The 18,971-nt window shown below is 45.6% G+C and overlaps 4 protein-coding genes and 1 long non-coding RNA gene across 21 annotated transcripts; 1 reads left to right on the top strand and 4 right to left on the bottom strand.

Annotated features, from left to right (window-relative positions):
- Positions 1-542: 542 nt before the first annotated feature.
- Rh5 (Rhodopsin 5) lies at positions 543-2,065 on the bottom strand. The gene is made up of 3 exons (XM_001357126.4): positions 1,716-2,065; positions 1,310-1,656; positions 543-1,241 (listed from the first exon to the last, which is right to left on the bottom strand). Exons 1-3 carry the CDS (start codon positions 1,955-1,957, stop codon positions 676-678), a joined length of 1,155 nt encoding a protein of 384 aa, XP_001357162.1. The 5' UTR covers positions 1,958-2,065; the 3' UTR covers positions 543-675.
- A 3,352-nt stretch (positions 2,066-5,417) lies between these two features.
- On the top strand, positions 5,418-15,076 carry LOC26532524 (uncharacterized). 15 transcript variants are annotated; one of them, XR_004469206.1, is made up of 7 exons: positions 5,418-6,994; positions 7,100-7,200; positions 7,261-7,375; positions 10,120-10,201; positions 12,682-12,863; positions 12,937-13,003; positions 13,064-13,886. XR_004469206.1 is itself a non-coding variant. In XM_033380086.1 (5 exons), exons 1-4 carry the CDS (start codon positions 9,608-9,610, stop codon positions 12,980-12,982), a joined length of 339 nt encoding a protein of 112 aa, XP_033235977.1. In that variant the 5' UTR covers positions 9,400-9,607; the 3' UTR covers positions 12,983-13,003; positions 13,067-13,884. The 15 variants fall into 15 exon arrangements, 2 of the variants coding, with proteins under 2 accessions (XP_033235977.1, XP_033235976.1); XR_004469203.1 differs by having other exon boundaries at positions 5,432-6,994; positions 7,256-7,375; XR_004469204.1 differs by having other exon boundaries at positions 5,437-6,994; positions 7,119-7,200; positions 7,256-7,375.
- Positions 7,778-9,355, bottom strand: LOC6903305 (zinc finger protein OZF-like). The gene is made up of 2 exons (XM_002132457.3): positions 9,130-9,355; positions 7,778-9,078 (listed from the first exon to the last, which is right to left on the bottom strand). Exon 2 carries the CDS (start codon positions 9,072-9,074, stop codon positions 7,836-7,838), a length of 1,239 nt encoding a protein of 412 aa, XP_002132493.1. The 5' UTR covers positions 9,075-9,078; positions 9,130-9,355; the 3' UTR covers positions 7,778-7,835.
- On the bottom strand, positions 10,383-12,502 carry LOC6903279 (gastrula zinc finger protein XlCGF52.1-like). The gene is made up of 2 exons (XM_002132942.3): positions 12,179-12,502; positions 10,383-11,770 (listed from the first exon to the last, which is right to left on the bottom strand). The coding sequence occupies exon 2, from the start codon at positions 11,764-11,766 to the stop codon at positions 10,471-10,473; it is 1,296 nt and encodes a 431-aa protein (XP_002132978.2). The 5' UTR covers positions 11,767-11,770; positions 12,179-12,502; the 3' UTR covers positions 10,383-10,470.
- Positions 15,077-16,638: 1,562 nt separating the features above from the next.
- On the bottom strand, positions 16,639-18,565 carry LOC26532897 (uncharacterized). Of its 3 annotated transcripts, none has more exons than XR_004469306.1 (3): positions 18,554-18,565; positions 17,909-18,493; positions 16,639-16,862 (listed from the first exon to the last, which is right to left on the bottom strand). It is a non-coding gene; the product is annotated as an uncharacterized lncRNA (long non-coding RNA). The 3 variants fall into 3 exon arrangements; XR_004469307.1 differs by having other exon boundaries at positions 17,909-18,490; XR_004469308.1 differs by lacking the exon at positions 16,639-16,862 and adding an exon at positions 16,869-17,354.
- Positions 18,566-18,971: the final 406 nt, after the last annotated feature.

The following is an 18,971-nucleotide window of genomic DNA, read 5'->3' as shown; positions in this document are numbered from 1 at the left end:
GGCTGTTTTTTAACTTTGACTGGACTTTTAAAAAATATGTATGTATCTAAATTTTCCCGAGATTTTTTTTGCATATGTTCCTTGAACTATTTATTACCTAAGTCGAAAAGCCCTTTCTGCGCTTCGGAGCCGTTTGGCTATCACAGCTCTTAAATCCCATACAAAATCATATTTTGTCCACGTCCACAGGACGAGCAATAGGAAGACCAACAAAAACCCTGGATAAGTGTTCAGATTACACTACAAAGCGAAAACTTGTAGATGCAACATGTCATATAGATAAGGATCATTTATCGGAGGCACTGTCAATTAAATATACGAACAACAAGGAAAACAAGAGAGCGCATATAAGAAAAGCTGTATCTAAGGCAAGCCCGGTGAGACTTGACAGGATAAAGAATAGCATCATCACGCCACCGAATCAGGAGTAGTAAAACTTCAATACCTAGTGCAACATACTACGAAACGAAATCAGATCAGCTCAATTCTTTCTGATTTGTACCTTTTGTATGCCCTAGATCCGTGCATATGGACTTTAAAGGTATTCTTTTCAAATGCCAACTTTTTTTGGTTTGTATTTTTTTGAACTTTTTTAGTTCGTTGCGCACTTAAAACTAAACTAATCAACTCGTAATCCATTTACCATTTCAGGGGCTATGTATATCCGATGTATCATCAGTTTTGGACACTGAGAGCCAGCGTGTCGCCACTGACACTGGCCACACTCTCCTGACCCCCAGATGACCCAGAAGCGGCATGCTTCTCCCGAATGCCCAGCCAAGGCAAACGACGCTCCAGCTCCAGGCGGAACTTGGGATGACTGGTGGCATACACCCAGGGATCCAGGCAGGAAACAGACTTGGCGGCCAGGCACGGCAGCATGGAGACGAAGGGCGTTATCAGCTGTTGCTCCCCAAAGCAACCGATCAAGGCCACCACCGAGTACGGAGTCCAGGCCAGGATGAACAGCATATAGATGATTAGGGCTGCCTTGGCAATCCGCAGCTCCACACTCATGTTGTCGTTGGAGGCATTGGCCGACAGGGATTTCACATTCATCTTCTTGGCCTGATTGGCCAGCATCTTCTCGTGGGTGCGGACGTGGGTGAAGAGCTTGTAGTAGGAGGTTAGGATCATGGTCATCGGTATGACATACGACCACACAAAGATGGTGCGCACAAACAGTCGATTCTCATCCGTGCTGGACAGATAGTCGAAGGTGCAGCTAGTCAGGAAACCCTCTGAAAGATGGATTCTTGTCAATTCTTAAAGGTACGTACTCTGCCGGCTGTGGCCAAAATCAACTAACCCGGCTGATAGCGGCCCCAGATCTGAAATAGGGGTAGAACCGAAAAGGGCGTGGCCCACAGCCAAGTAAAAATAATCAAGATCACAATTTGTCCGTAACTTAAACGCCCATCAATCGGGTTCGAGATGGTCTTGTAACGGTCGAAGGCAATGAAGGCATTCGTTATTGATGCGCCCATGCCAGATATGCCGCCATTCAACGCATAAATATCGCATCCTAGATCCCCGCCAACGATATACCCAACAGCCGCATTGAGAAGATAATGCGGCATATTGCTACACATGAACAGATCAAAGACGGCCAGATTCAGAATCAGCAGATTAGATGGAGTTCGCAGGGACTTGGAGCTGAAGAGAGAAACAATTTAGGAAACAATTACATAAGTTAGGAGTGAAACCTTTCTTACGTGGAGAAAATCCAGATGACCAAGCCATTGCCAAATAGATTGGAGAACATGAGGACTATGAAGGCAATGTAGATGCCGGCGTGATAATAGATGGGTGCTTCGCGAAATCCCCGCCAGTGGGCATGCACCATATGCTGATATTCCGCCGGATAGCTATGTCCAATGGGATAGAGTGTGCCGCCGACATCACCAGAGCTGTCGTTCACAAAGGCCTGCGGCCCACTCGGACCATTGAGATGCATCCTGGCAGGAAGACTTGAACTTGAGTTCCACAAACCACTGCCCTGGCGCCTCTACTTTGCTCTGGTACGTCCCCACATTCTGGCCTTTGACTGGCCTGTGGAGCCTTCGGTCAAGATGTTTTTATAGCAGGGCTAAGGAATTTAATTAAGGCGGATTATTAGGTGAGAATGTCTTGTCCGCGGTGCGTGTGCATACCTTTGGAGGATTATCCTCGCCTTAGCCGCGTCTTAAGACAATTAGAATGCCAACGTCAGGCGAAATTCAAGTTCCAACGCCTTTTGCAGTCGCTCCCGCTCTGGCATGTACAAAACGTGTATAAGCGAGACGAACATTTGTACGAAATACGAAATCTGACACTCAGTTGCGGCGTCAACAGGGTGGCAGTTTCGAGCAGCAAGTGGATTTGCTTCGAGCAGCAGAAGTAGCAGCCGACACGACACTCTCGTTGCGGCAGGGCGCATCGCATCGCATTCACAATTAATCTCCATTTCCGCGGGTCTTTTGCCGGCTTCGACCTGTTTCTTTCAGACGCAAAAATGCGCACCGGCGCCCAGCAAAGGCGACAAAGCGCAGGCGCCAGACAGAGACCACTCTATAGCGCACTGCACCATCCGCCACCACTAGCAGTCTCGCTCTCGCTCTGCCGCTCACTGACTCTCGCTCTCTCTCTTGGCCAATGCTTTTGCTGTTTTCTGGGCCCCTGGTTGGTTCGGCGCTGTTATTTCACAATGACCCACCTTCACGACTGACAGCGACGGCAAAAAAAACGCGTCGCTTCGCGTCGCATCTCATCGCCTTTGCCTTCGCGCGATTTCTGATTGTTGTTCCGTTGTTGTTTGGTATTGAACGTAGCTCCGTTGTTGACTCTGTTTTATTATATCAACAACAAAAAACAAAAACAGCAACATTTTCATTAGGCGGACAGAAAATTTAATATCGTACCATATAACAACAAGAAGAACGTCAGAAACAACAGCCAAACAACAAGAACAACAGCTACATATGTATGTACGTACGGATATACGGCTGGGCTGGCTTTTGCCTTTGTTGCGAAGCGGAATCCATGTTTGTATTTCATGACGATGGCCTGTGTGAGTGTGTGTGTGTGAATGAGGACTAGAATCGTGTGGGTGTATGTCGAATTATTAGTACTCTTACAAGTGCGGGCGAATCAGGTATGTATATACATAAGTTACGTATATTTGATATGTTGTTGGATGTGTTTGGCATGGTATGCACCTATGCTAATCGTTTGATCCTTAAAATCATTATAGAGCTCGAATTCATACAATAACGTATCGAAAAAAACATTTATACGAGTATATCCGATTTATAAAATTATAAATATTCTGTTAAATGTATCAATGACACATGCTCAATTGTTTGCAGGGCATTTGCCAGAACGAGACCAACCAGACATTACTCGTTCGTTCTCGTTCTGGTTTTTTGCCTTCTGAGCTCGTCTCGCCTTGACCGTATTTTCTCATTGCCAAGTGAAGGACGCACCTTGAAACTCAAGGATTTTCAACGTTTTGCGAAATTTTGCAAACTTTTTCGGCAAAATGTGGGTCATCATGTGCGAATTTTTGCACAACGCTCGGAGCGTTGGTGGAGCTTGCTATACTGGAACGGAAATGGGGGTTGTGGTGGGGGCCCTCACTGACTGTCGATGAGTTCATATTATTTTCGAGTGGCATTGAGATGAGCGCCGCAGAAACAAGTTCCTCTGTGTTTGTGAGTGTATGTGATATCCACTCGATGCGTGGCGTTGAACTCTCGCCGGTGGTTGGTAGTGTGTTTGGGGGCCACAGCGCATTTTGGGTGCCACAGCTACCAGCTAAACATTTTTGGGCGCCTCATAGCACAGGTTGTGATTTGAGCTTTTTTGGAAGCTAAGGTTAAGGTTATTCGCTAATTGCCACAGTGCAGCAGCAGCAGAACAAGCAGCAGCAGAACAAACAGCAGCGGTACTAACGTTTTGGGTCCCGGTACGATTCGAAGGTTGATTGGTACATTAGCCGTCGCAACGTGTCAACGCCTTGCATGTCCGTCCCGTTTCTTAATAGTGCGGTCAGTCAGGCCCCAAAATCCAGTTTCGGGAACAGGCGCGCACAATGCGGCAACAAGTGGACGCCGCCTCGGCATTGGCGTCATCATCGGCAGCGCAAATCAAAAATGCGCACTGCCCTCGGACCCCACCATTCTCCGACAGTGGGGAGCCCGTGCATTTTGTGTTTGGTCAGGGCGTGGTCTGACATCGACTGGCCGACTGGCCAGTGGATGGGATCCAAAGGGGAACAGTCGTCGACTGCGGACTGTGAAGTTGGGGTATAGGGCGTTAGCTTCTCTTGGCACTCGGCCAAAACGGCAGGGAATGAAGTAATACAGTGCGTCGCTACGTTCAGGGTTACGTATTTTGTGTTCCTTTATTTTATGTGCAGTTCAAGGCTATCATCCGCCCCGTCCCCCCGTTTATAGGAAATCTTAAATGTTTTCCGGATAAAGCCGCCTGTTAAATTACATTTTACACCAGCTCGATAATCCTGTCAGACACCTCGTTTAATTTGTGAGAAGTAAATGACCCAAAGAGAATAAATAGATGGGGTCCATATGTACATATGCATTCTCATTGGTTAGCTACAAATTGAGACAGATTTAATATTCTATTCATTCATTTTCACACCGTGTCTGGTTTCCGCTCAATTTGCGCCTGTTAAGCACTCCAATGCAGTAGGGCTGCTCAAAATAAAAAAAGCCAGGGCAAACATCAAAAGCTGACCACACGCTGACCATGGCAGAACTCTCGCAGAGGCTCTTGGAGCCCGTGCCAACAAACTGGTTTCCCCACGATTTGGCGCTTCTTCTTCCCCATACCGGTGGTACACACGAGCAGGCAGACGATGGTGGTGGTGAGGCCAATAGTTGGCTCTCTCTGTTTTTTGTTTTGTTATTTTTTATCTTTTGGGGCCGTACGCTTCTCTTGTTCGGTGCCTCCACACTGTTTCGCTTCTGCTGCTTGCCTGTTATGATGCATGTGGGAAAACGTTGAACGCCCACAATAATAGATGCTTTTTTCCTTTCATTTCTTTGGCTTTGCTGTTAGTTGTCATTGTGGTTAGGAAATAGTTTTGTGGCCCGCAACGAGCGCTGGTTGCTGCGACCCCAGCAGAATTTTGTGCAATAAGCAAAATGACGGGCACAAAACAAAATGTCCGGCCGGAGTGGAGGTGCCCGCAACTTCCGCCGATGGCGCTCTACATGATGATCATTCAGTTTCTCGCGACGCGCCGCGACGCCAAGCCAACGCCATCTTATCGTAAGTAGCAGTTATATGGCTCATAGTCACAATCGAATGAAATGGATGGCATGGCCCTGACGTTGGGGCAATTTTCTGTTGGCCTGTGATGTGAGCAAACAAAATGACTACTCAAAATTGAGCAAAATGTTCGAGCGATTGCAGTGAGTGGGTCGTGCGTAGGTAGGGTGCGGGAGGACGAGGCCGCCCGCTCGTTCTCCATGGGTTTGCATTAGAAATTTTAGTTCAAACAAACAATGTTTTCTGTTGCAAAGTACAAAAGCGGGAGAGTGAGAGTGAGAGAGAGCGCGACTTTGTGGGCGTGTAGCATTGAGTTTTTGCCTTTGGCCGCCCCAGAGCTTGATATTCGCCAATCTGATGTGGCCCCATCTGTTGGGCAAACCCAGAACTAGCCATTCGTTTGGATTCAATTGCCCTTTTTTCCACCATTTGTGTCGGTTGGAGGTGGAGTGCCAGTGCCAGTGCATATCTCCCACGGGATTGTGCTCAAAATTACCCTCCTTCTTATAGTAGCAAGAGCTAGAGAGAGTGAGAACACAAGAGTGTGTTCTGTTCAATTAACAGATTTCATTCTAATAACCGTTAGTTTGTGGCTTTAAACTGCTGCAATTTGTCAGGTTTTTGTATGTGAGAATTTCTTTGCTTCGCCAGCCCACGGACTCATACCGTGGGCATACACACACACACCAACGACCAGTCGTCACATGGCAGTCCGTTAAAAACCCCTGCCACTGTGACACTATTGCCATCCCGCTCTAGCACACTGCGTGAGCGCACCAACGGCAAAGTGTGCATTTGCGCTCTCCATCGACGCTTGAATTTGCTTCGATTGCCGCCTGCTGTACTCTCTGGGCGCCTGGTGAAAAAGAGGGAATTCACTTTTGGCGGGGTCTCGTTTTTCCTGGTTTGTCCAATCGGCCTTTTGTGGGCGCTGCTGTCTGAAATTGCCGCTCCGCCCGTCCAACAAAACACACACACGCTGTCGTACCCTCGCCCTCCGCCAGTCGCCAGTCCGAGCAGTGATGGCAAATTGTTGATAAGCTGATAACAAGGCGTCGACGGGCTTCAGGGGGCGGCTGGCATGGCATGGGATTTTGGTTTGCCTCCCCTCGTCGTGTCCGTCTGACTGGCTGGATTCTCTCTCTTGAAAATATACCGTTCTGTGTGATTGTCTGCTGCTGCTGCTGTCTCTTTTCCATTTTTAGGGGAGGTAGTTAGTAATTTGCGTTAAATGTGCAGCCCAGCAAATTAATTTGCACGGTAGGCGTGGTTGTAGGCCTCCGCCCACATGCCCGTACATAGCAAAAAGGCACGTGCCGTCTATACCGAATCGGAACAAAAGTTATCCAATTCCCACAGACTTTTATACCGGTCGGCATGAAATTCGACAACAGCGACAAAGCGTCACAAAAACGAAACGAAATCGCTCCAAAGCTGGGGAAAAAAATTACCCCACAACACGCGCGGCGGCATGTGCGGACGTGGCCGGGCCCCGTGGTGGTGGCGGACTTTTTCAGACACGTTCGGTTTTCGGTTCGGTTTCCACCAGGCGAACAGAAATAACAGCAGGTCTTCCACCTGGTCATGCAGGCCGGCTGGCATCGGCAGAAACATCAGTCGGACCGAGTACAATGGGCCAGGCGGAATAATTTACCATCAAACTTCTTGGCGAATAAGACGAACAACTATCATTGCTACGAAAGGAAGGTTAGCTTTCAATGTAAGTGTATCGATACAGATTGTTTTACTTAGCATTACAAAGTTACAAGAGCTTACGATAGATTGCTCTTAGCGAATTTCTGAATTTTTACTGAAATTCTTATAGCATCTATATTTGCCAACAGATCTTGTTGACTTGTCTGACTTATCAGATCAGATCTGGTCCACATAGTAGTCCTCTACTACTGTGTAGTATATGTTAACCAGGTAAGCCAATTTACATGGTTCCATGTCACCAAAAAGTAAATCATCAATATTCTAGATCAGGTGACTTGCTTCCATAGGCCTTTTAGCCTTGCTCTTGTCAATTTCGACCAAGTTTTATAGTCGATCCAAGCTTGGACGTTGGACAAGGGTTGGAAGAACGTTGCCAGAACTTGAGGTATGTATCTATTATGTTAAGATGCAGTCCTTCTTAATGTCTTGAGAGGAATCCTCGTACCGCTAGTAAACCTTCATCCTAAATAACTAGCGACATCCCCGCGCCCATCAGAAAGAACACTCAAATGGTGGTATAATATGGAGACGGCGCTCACTTGTCAGGTCGCAAAAGTTCTCGAGCAGCGGTCCTGGGAATGGTTTGCCGGTGGCATTGTAAATGCATGTTATCTGACTCTGTTTGCTTTGTTAACAAAACTTTCTTGGACAAAAAATTGTTCTGATTAAGAAATTATTTTTGTCCGAGAATAATACATACCTTATAAAACCTAAAATAATCTGAAACGAAGAACGACATCCCAAGTTAATTTAATTGGGCCCATCTAAAGAAAACCAAGAAATCGTAAATTTGTTGTGAATTAGTAGGTTGGATGTATTGTTACATGGTTGTATGGTTAACAAGGTTAAAGACCTCGTTCTGCACTAGGTACAATCGTATCTTCCTGTCCCAATTTGTCTTCGCTTGTGTGAGCAAGTATGTGTTTGTGGTAGCTATTGTTTCTATATCTAAATGTCTTTGAGCAATGGGTACACTTGTAAGGATGCTCCCCTGTGTGAGATCGCATGTGTACCTGGAGATTCGACTTTCCTTTGAATGACTTCAAGCAATGAGAGCAGGGGTAGGGTCGTTCACCTGTGTGACTACGGGTGTGTATAAGATATTTAGATTTATCGCTGAAAGATTGTATGCAGTAAGAACACTTATGCAGTCTTTCCGCCGGAGTACAGATGTGTTCCTGGAGATGAGATAAGTCCTGATATGACTGTGAGCAGTAGGTACACTTATATGGTCGCTCCTCTGTGTGACATTGGATGTGTTGTTTAAGTTCGTATTGGTATTTAAATGACATCGAGCAGTGGGAACATTTGAAGCGTCGGGCACCAGTGTGCGTACGTACATGTTCTTGAAGATGGCCTTTCTGTTTAAATGACTTCGAGCAGTGATCACATTGGAATGGGCGATCACCTGTGTGCGTACGGGTGTGTGCTTGAAGATTGCATTTTTGTGTAAAAGACATTGGGCAGTATGAACAGTGGTAAGGGCGATCAACTGTATGCGTATGGGTGTGTGCTTTGAGATCGGATTGTAGCTTAAATGACTTCGAGCAGTGTGACTTCTTGTGTGTTCGAAGATAGCATTTTAGTCGAAAGGGTTTTGAGCAGTCGGAGCATTTGTAGGTTCGTTCTTCAGTGTGTAATTGTTTGTGTCTATTTAGATTCGATTTGTGCGTATAGCTCTTTGGGCAAAGACTACATTTGAACTGATGATCGACATCCTTATCACCGTGAACCTTTGCATTTTCAAATTGGTTCGTTAGCTCATTTCCACTATCTGAATGTTCCCAATCCCCATCGTCTTCCAGATTATGACAGATGTCTTCTCCTCCAGCCTCCTCCAACACTGGAATATAGAGCCTATGGCTCTGCTCGCAGGTCTTCTTAAAGCTGAATGCACTCACTGCATCCTCAAGGCAGGGCGGACATATGTTTTCTGGCAGTAAGTCCCCTCGACAAACCACGTACCCGGTGCACTCCGCTATCATGTCAGCAATGCAAGTGTCCCAGTTCTGTGGCTCATCAAAAATGTTTTTGAATGGTCCGGAGACTGGCGGTGCCATGCAGACTCTGCATACTTGCGCCATTTTTCTGCAAGTAAATGAATGTTAAATGATTGGAAGACTTAAATACCGCACTTACATGAGGTGGTGCACGAATTTTGTGTTGACCACAAAACATAAGAATTTGAGCTGTTAGACGCGAAATATAGCTCGAAAAATGTTGTGGGAAAAACAAACAAAATGTGCTGTTGGACGCAGTAGGTATCGGTATGAATGTGCTATCGCACTCCACTTTTTAAGTTGCAATGTGTTTTGATCCGCCTCTTTGCCACCCTGGCCTATCGTTCCCAGCTAGCTCACAGGTCACATTAATTCATAATCTAGGTTTATATAAAGGAAACAAATACTAACTCAAAAAAAATACTAACAAAAAACATAAACCCTATTTCGGCCGAATTGGCAGCCCCCTTTGATAGAAGTTGTTGCTTCCTGATGCTTGCTGATGTTTACGTTTCATCGTGGTGTTTTTTTTTTATATGATCGTGATATATTGTTTAATTGTGGGTCGGACGGGTGTAGATGTGTGAAATGTGGTGATGTTATGTGATGTGTTATGAATGAGGGTATTCATGCGTGGGTTGGGTGTGATGTGGGTGGATGAAGGTGTGTGACATTGATTCGTGTGGGGACAGAAACGTGTCTCCAGTCGGTGCTCCGCTGACGGTTCCTTGGTGCCGGTGCTCCGCTGACGGTTCCTTGGTGTCGGTGCTCCGCTGACGGTTCTCGCACCAGTGTTCCGGCCTGGCCAGTACCGGGATGCTGCTGCCGATGTCCGCCGCTTCTGCTGATGTTGATGCCTGCCGCTGATGTCTTGGTGGGATCGTCGTCTCCACGATCACCAATTTTGTTTCCTTTTTCCACTATTCTCCACCGGAAACTCCCCCTTCTTATTCTTCCTCCTCGCCCCGTTTCCTTTTCTCCCACGCAACTCTGCCCCTGCTTCCCAGGAACCACTATAGATGCCGCTGTCTCTCTCTTCTTCAGCTCTGATACCTATCGGCTCTCTCCAAAACCGCCCATAACAAATGTTTTGTTTAAACATAATAATAATGCAAATTTGAAATTGCAGGAAGTCTGCAATGGACCGAGGACCCATGGGCGGAACGATCTAGGATCATGCACAAGAAAAACACCTGGACCCAGTGCGAAAGGTAGGAGCATGTAATACACTATGTTGGCCACATGGACGTGATATTGAAGGTAGATAGATTCCTGCGCGTCTATTATCGTATCAAGAAGGCGCTTGAATTGTAGCGAATGATTGTGAAGAACAGAAGCAGTACATGCTAGAACCAGACACTTGCTTTTTTTGGGACAGAAACTCGGAATGACTATTCTATTTCATAGTTTTGCTTTATTATCTTTATTTTACAGACAAAATTGCTTCCATATACATATATATGCTTTTATATTTGGAAAGCTAGCGATAATTTTGCGAGTGACTGCAGGCGTGATTTTTAAGAGATGTTTTATGTTTGAATGCCTTCGAGCAGTCAGTACACAAATATGGTCGCTCCCCCGTGTGGGTACGGAGGTGTCTGCTAATATACCATTTATATTTGAATGACTTCGAGCAATGGAAACATTGGTAGGGACGATCGACTGTGTGCGTACGAGTGTGTATGTTTAGATCGGATTTTAGCTTAAATGATCTCGAACAGTGAGAACATTGAAAGGGTCGCTCACCGGTATGCATACGGATGTGTTTGTGGAGAGTTCCGGAGTGAGAGAAAGATTTCGAGCAGTGCATACACTTATACGGTCGCTCCCCAGTGTGAGTACGGCTGTGATGAATGAGCTGGGCTTTTTGTTGAAAAGATTTTGAACAGAGGGAGCATTTGAAGGGTCGTTCCCCTGTGTGCGTACGGATATGAATTTGTAGAAGTTTAGGGTACAAAAAGGACTTCGAGCAGTGAGTACACTGATATGGTCGCACTCTCGTGTGAGTGGGGATGTGAATCTCCAGAGACGCTTGCTCTCGAAATGACTTCGAGCAGTGAGAACATTTATATGGTCGATCACCTGTGTGACTTTGTGTGTGATTTTTAAGAGATATATTATGTTTAAATGCCTTTGAACAGTGAGTACACTTGTACGGTCGCTCCCCAGTGTGATAACGGAGGTGTACTTTGAGTTTATCTTTTTGCTTAAATGATTTCGAGCAGTAGGAACATTGATAACCTGTGTGCGCATGGGTGTGTGCTTGAAGATGGGACTTTAGTTTGAACGACTTTGAGCAGTCTGAGCATTTGTAGGGTCGTTCTTCAGTGTGTAATTTTTTGTGTCTATTTAGATTCGATTTATGCGCATAGCTCTTTGGGCAAAGACTACATTTGAACTGATGATCGGCATTCTGATCATCTTGAACCTTCGAATCGGTTTCAAATTGGTTCAATTTCTCAGTTTCACCATCTGACGGTTCCCAATCCACATCGTCTTCCAGATTATCACAGATGTCTTCTCCTCTATCCTCCTCCATCAATGGGAAATAGAGTTTATGGCTTTGTTCGCATGTTTTTTTAAGGCTGAATGCACTCAGTGCATCCTCAAGGCAGGGCGGACATATGTTTTCCGGCAGTAAGTCTCCTCGCCAAACCACGTACCCGGTGCACTCCGCTATTATGTCAGCAATGCAAGGGTCCCATTTCTGTGCTTCATCAAAAATGTTTAATGATGCTCCAGTCGTTCCCATGCAAACTCTGCATATTTCCTCCATAATCCTGCAAGTAAAGGATTCTTAATAAACGGAATGCACTCTGCTGATATGATGGTGTAGCTTTACTGAATATTAATTGTTAATGTGTGTGTGTGTGTGTGTGTGTGTGTGTAGGAAGCTGGGTTGCATACGGTACATAAACCGTCTACAGTTTGGTCGTCGCAACTAGAACTTGAACCAGTTGGACTGCGGAGTGGGTATCCTACGGTGCGCAACGGAGGATCTGAAGACACGGCGACAGCCTCTGTTGATTGCGATGGAAGATGAGTGCCAGGCAGCTATGGTACTGTTTCTGATACTGATTTTTATTGAACAAATGCATCTCCTTATATAGCTAGCAGTGGTACTCTTATTCTATGGGAAGGAATGCACAGGCTCCTTGTGAGTGTATTTTTAGATTGGGTACACTTACTCTGTGCGGGGGTTACATTTCAGTGCATTTGCTTAGGTACTTGGCAGCAATAAAGTAGATAGTTTATTGCTTGATCCCTTTTGGTGGGTTCGAGTTTACAAGTGCTATTGTCTATTCTTAGTTGCTAATGTATTTTTCGTGTCGTCATATTCATTCACATGAAGTGACATGGACAATTTTATTTATGAGTATTTGTGTATGAGATTGAACTGTATATTCCTAATATTCATTAAATACATGTCTGTGGCTGAACATTAATGATTAATGTGAATTGTTTTGTTTTGAGAAAATGAAAATGAGAAAACACACGGAACGGGCTGTTAAGCGCAAAACACATATAATGGAATGTGTTATCGGAGATAACAATATGGGTATTTCTGTAATTGGTTTTCACTTTGGACTAATTTTTTTAATCAATTTTGTTTAAATAAACTTATAAAATATTACATTATGCTAGTTGTACAAAATTAAAAAGTTTTTTGTTACACCGAACATTTCGCAAGCGAGCTTTCTTGATTAGATCCCTGGGTCGGCGGCATCATCATGAGCAGGCCACATACTGCAGCCATGATCGCGTACGTAGCGCCAGCATCTGGTACATTTATTTACCTGCACTTTTTACGACGTACATTACCGGCATCGTCTTCCCTCCTGCACCATGCTTCACCTCATCTGCTTTGATCGGGTAAAATATCCTTGTTTCCCACATTGACAATTTTCTCATGGTTCTGCTTCTCTTCTTCTTGTATTCCCTCCAGCTCTATTTGGCGAGACGCTTTCTGGAGACAAACTGCTATGCCGTGATCCCCTCCTCTGACCCCCCAGGTAAAGTTATTAAGTTATTATTTATTCATTTACTTTATTTAACTCTTTCTTTCATTTTAGCAGGTCGCACACTCTGGTGGCTAGGAATACCTCTTGAGTGCCCGCGGATACCGATATGACCAGGGGCATCATCACCTTTTTGGTCTTCCGGTTCATATAAGCAAGTGTGCGCCTGATGATGTCTGTCCAATTCAGGCGCCTGACCAGCTGACATCGCGAACTCCCAGCCGGCTCCCGCGCACGGGGCCAAGAGCCATGTGTGCCTCTCGAGCCATGATTCTTGTTGCTTTTTGTCCGACATTTTGGTCCGGCAACTGCCATGGCCATCTTCCTTGCGTCCCCCGCTGTTTTCTCCTCCACTGGTGATTCCGCCGTAGTTCCTCGTCCTCTGTGACAGCCACTGGCTTGCCTGTCCTGATGCCGCTGCAACGTTAGTGATGATCAGTGAGCTGCAGTGATCGACGGCGGAGTTGTTGGTTAACGCCAACGGGAAATAATGTCATTCATTATTTCCCCCCCATTCATAAGCTGCCGAATGAAACGCTGGGCTTCAGCTTCGAGACGCGGGTTTTTGGAGTCCTTAGCGAAGTATCAAGGATATTTTTCCAAATACACGAACCTATGGAACGGCCAGATCGGCCCACAAATAACGAAGAAAACAGGAAAAATATGACTGCAGAAAATATCCTGGATCTTTGGCCCATGGTAAGGACTTCACCAAATCAAATATTTTCTTAAGATCACAGGAAGCTGTTGCACGCCTAGATCGGACCATAAATAGCGAAAAAATCAAAATATGTATGAATCATGAAAATCGAGATTTTGATGCCGTTCGATAGTCTGGATCGTCACGATCCTGGGAGAACTTGTTATTTACCGATCGGCCCCTAGATATAGCCTTTCGAATATTTGGATTTTGCATTTCATTATAGTACTGGGTTTTTCTGCACACTATATCTCTGCCATACGGCAGCCGATCGGAGTTCGGCATGTCTTTTCGTGATCGGGAGGGTCTTGCCAGTCGACTGCCATCGGAAAAAGGGACATCCATTTTTTCACGATTTTCGCCAAAAATCATGATGGTTACATCATTAAATTTGCCAAAAATCGGCCTCATTTTCATAGTCGACATTTTGATGCTGTTCGACAGTCTGGATCATCACGATCCTGGGAGAGCTTGTTCTTTACCGATCAACTCCTAAATACCCGAGATATAGCCTTTCGAATATTTGGATTTTGCATTTCATTAGAGTACTGGGTTTTTCTGCACACTATATCTCTGCCATACGGCAGCCGATCGGAGTTCGGCATGTCTTTTCGTGATCGGGAGGGTCTTGCCAGTCGACTGCCATCGGAAAAAGGGACATCCATTTTTTCACGATTTTCGCCAAAAATCATGATGGTTACATCATTAAATTTGCCAAAAATCGGCCTCATTTTCATAGTCGAGATTTTGATGCTGTTCGACAGTCTGAACCCTCACGATCCCGGGAGAGTTGGTCCTTCAACAATCGTCCCATAAATAGTCGAGATATAGCCTTTTGAAGATTTCGATTTTATATTTCATTAGAGTACTGGTTTTTTCTGAACGCCATATCTCTGCTTTGCTGCAGCCGATCGGAGTGCGGCATGTCTTTTCGAGATCGGGAGGGTCCTGCCAATCGACTGCCATCGGAACACCGATTCGCTTGTTTACCAGGGGCATAACCTATTTGGTCTTCCGGTTCATATGAGCGAGTGGGTGCTCGATGACGGCTGTCCACTCCAGGAGTCTGACCGACTGACATCGTGAACCCCCGCTGGCTCCTGCGTACGTGGCCACGATGCCGTGCGCCCCTCGGGACATGATTCTTGTCACGCGAGGCTGTGGCTTTCTGTCTGACATTTTGGTCCAGCCACTGCTACGGCCCTCTTCCTTGCATGCCACGCTGTTTTCTTCGTCTTTCCAGTTCGCTCGCTGTCGGTAACTCCTCGTCCTCTGTGGCAGCCACTGGCTGGCCTGTCCTGATGACGCTGCTATATATAATTGTGGATATATTTGTAATTCTATCTTCCTTCACAGAGAACTTACATTCATACCTAACAAGCCATCGTCATCCTTCAACATGGTGATCGACAACAAGGACTTTGACTATGGCCACCAAGGGAGGCCCTACGCGGGACGCTAGATACACGCATCCATTCATTTAGATAGTACTTTAAAAATATTTTCCACTTGTTTATTTATTTATACTAAGCTAAGTTTTGATTAATAAAACTATTGAAAAATCATCCTTGCTGTATCCTTAATCGGGGAAACTATCTCGATTGCAAAAAGGCGCGGCACGCCGAAATCGGTTCGCAAATAGCGGAGAAAACTAAATATTTGTAGTTGGGGAAAATGTCCTTGATCCTTGATAAGGACTAGCAAATCAGGGACATTTTTCCGATGACAGGGAGCCATCGCAGGCTCAGATCGGTCCACAAATAGCCGAAAAAACTAAACATGTATGGCTGGGGTTTTTGGAGTCCTTATCAAAGGATCAAGGACATATATCTGATCAGGGGAAGCCAGGGCACGCCCCGATCGGGCCTCAAATAACGGAGAAAACAAATCTAGGCTGTAATTTGTTATTTTTGAAAATGTAGTTCAAGAAATCACCGATAGGGGCGCCCCCGTACAAATAGAATAGCTCGCGTCAAATGGCTGGGATACCAGGCGAACAGAAATCAGCAGAAGGTCGATGATTTTTTTAAATTTCGAGCCCCCTAAGGTATGCTGCGAAAATTTTTTGCAGTTCCTACAGTTGCTTGCTGCTGATTTCTGTTTGCCTGGTATCCCATCCAGATTTTGGCCATTTGACGCGAGTTTTTCTCTTTTGTACGGTGGCGCCGCTATCGGTGAATTCTTGAACTACATTTTCAAAAATAACAAATTACAGCCTAGATTTGTTTTCTCCGTTATTTGAGGCCCGATCGGGACGTGCGACGACTTCCTGTGATCGGAAAAATGTCCCTGATTTGATGGAGTCCTCGTCAAGGACCATGGATAAAGGATATTTACTCCAGACGTATATATATTGTTTTTGCCATTATTTTAGGTTCGATCGGGACGTGCCAAGGAACCACGTGCTCAGATCTTGATCCTTTCTGTGTTCGGAATAGCATCCTTGATCTAATGCAGTCCTTATCAAGGACCAAGGATCAAGGATATTGTCCCCAGACCTATATATCTTGTTTTCTCCTTTATTTGTGGCCCGATCGGGGCGTGCCCTGGCTTCCCCTGATCAGATATATGTCCTTGATCCTTTGATAAGGACTCCAAAAACCCCAGCCATACATGTTTAGTTTTTTCGGCTATTTGTGGACCGATCTGAGCCTGCGATGGCTCCCTGTGATCGGAAAAATGTCCCTGATTTGCTAGTCCTTATCAAGGATCAAGGACATTTTCCCCAACTACAAATATTTAGTTTTCTCCGCTATTTGCGAACCGATTTCGGCGTGCCGCGCCTTTTTGCAATCGAGATAGTTTCCCCGATTAAGGATACAGCAAGGATGATTTTTCAATAGTTTTATTAATCAAAACTTAGCTTAGTATAAATAAATAAACAAGTGGAAAATATTTTTAAAGTACTATCTAAATGAATGGATGCGTGTATCTAGCGTCCCGCGTAGGGCCTCCCTTGGTGGCCATAGTCAAAGTCCTTGTTGTCGATCACCATGTTGAAGGATGACGATGGCTTGTTAGGTATGAATCTTGCAATGGGATACTCGGTCTGACTCGAAAACGCCTCGCTCATGCTTGGATAGGACCGTCTGGCTGGGTCAAATCAGATACGACATGGTTTGTGGCAAAGCGTAGGGTACATATGTAAGTTCTCTGTGAAGGAAGATAGAATTACAAATATATCCACAATTATATATAGCAGCGTCATCAGGACAGGCCAGCCAGTGGCTGCCACAGAGGACGAGGAGTTACCGACAGCGAGCGAACTGGAAAGACGAAGAAAACAGCGTGGCATGCAAGGAAGAGGGCCGTAGCAGTGGCTGGACCAAAATGTCAGACAGAAAGCCACAGCCTCGCGTGACAAGAATCATGTCCCGAGGGGCGCACGGCATCGTGGCCACGTACGCAGGAGCCAGCGGGGGTTCACGATGTCAGTCGGTCAGACTCCTGGAGTGGACAGCCGTCATCGAGCACCCACTCGCTCATATGAACCGGAAGACCAAATAGGTTATGCCCCTGGTAAACAAGCGAATCGGTGTTCCGATGGCAGTCGATTGGCAGGACCCTCCCGATCTCGAAAAGACATGCCGCACTCCGATCGGCTGCAGCAAAGCAGAGATATGGCGTTCAGAAAAAACCAGTACTCTAATGAAATATAAAATCGAAATCTTCAAAAGGCTATATCTCGACTATTTATGGGACGATTGTTGAAGGACCAACTCTCCCGGGATCGTGAGGGTTCAGACTGTCGAACAGCATCAAAATCTCGACTATGAAAATGAGGCCGATTTTTGGCAAATTTAATGATGTAACCATCATGATTTTTGGCGAAAATCGTGAAAAAATGGATGTCCCTTTTTCCGATGGCAGTCGACTGGCAAGACCCCCCCGATCACGAAAAGACATGCCGAACTCCGATCGGCTGCCGTATGGCAGAGATATAGTGTGCAGAAAAACCCAGTACTATAATGAAATGCAAAATCCAAATATTCGGAAGGCTATATCTCGGGTATTTAGGGGCCGATCGGTAAATAACAAGTTCTCCCAGGATCGTGACGATCCAGACTATCGAACGGCATCAAAATCTCGATTTTCATGATTCATACATATTTTGATTTTTTCGCTATTTATGGTCCGATCTAGGCGTGCAACAGCTTCCTGTGATCTTAAGAAAATATTTGATTTGGTGAAGTCCTTACCATGGGCCAAAGATCCAGGATATTTTCTGCAGTCATATTTTTCCTGTTTTCTTCGTTATTTGTGGGCCGATCTGGCCGTTCCATAGGTTCGTGTATTTGGAAAAATATCCTTGATACTTCGCTAAGGACTCCAAAAACCCGCGTCTCGAAGCTGAAGCCCAGCGTTTCATTCGGCAGCTTATGAATGGGGGGGAAATAATGAATGACATTATTTCCCGTTGGCGTTAACCAACAACTCCGCCGTCGATCACTGCAGCTCACTGATCATCACTAACGTTTCAGCGGCATCAGGACAGGCAAGCCAGTGGCTGTCACAGAGGAACTACGGCGGAATCACCAGTGGAGGAGAAAACAAAAAGCAACAAGAATCATGGCCATAGAGGCACACATGGCTCGTGGCCCCGTGCGAGGGAGCCGGCTGGGAGTTCGCGATGTCAGCTGGTCAGGCGCCTGAATTGGACAGACATCATCAGGCGCACACTTGCTTATATGAACCGGAAGACCAAAAAGGTGATGATGCCCCTGGTCATATCGGTATCCGCGGGCACTCAAGAGGTATTCCTAGCCACCAGAGTGTGCGACCTGCTAAAATGAAAGAAAGAGTTAAATAAAGTAAATGAATAAATAATAACTTAATAACTTTACCTGGCGGGGTCACGGGGGGATCACGGCATAGCAGTTTGTCTCCAGAAAGCGTCTCGCCAAATAGAGCTGGAGGGAATACAAGAATAAGTGAAGCAGAACCAAGGAAGGATATTCAATGGAAAAGATGAATATGGGGTAAACAAGGACAACTTACCCGGTCCAAGCCGATGAGGTAAAGCATCGTGCAGGAGGGAAGACGATTTCGGTAATGCATGCACCTGCGAGGCACGTTCGTCGTACGTCGTAAAATGTGTACCTTTAACACACCTAGCACCTTGAATACCTCAATGGACAATTATTCCAATGAGCTAACGTTGATACACTCATCTTTACGTTTAAATGCCTTTGTGCAGTTAGAGCATTGGTAGGGTTGTTCACTCGTATGCATACGGATGTGACTTCGGAGGGTTTATGATTG

This window comes from Drosophila pseudoobscura, chromosome 4 (genome assembly GCF_009870125.1).
Source record: "Drosophila pseudoobscura strain MV-25-SWS-2005 chromosome 4, UCI_Dpse_MV25, whole genome shotgun sequence".
NCBI lineage: Eukaryota > Metazoa > Arthropoda > Insecta > Diptera > Drosophilidae > Drosophila > Drosophila pseudoobscura.
Note: the sequence above shows the minus strand (reverse complement) of the source record. Positions and strands in the feature narration are given on the sequence as shown.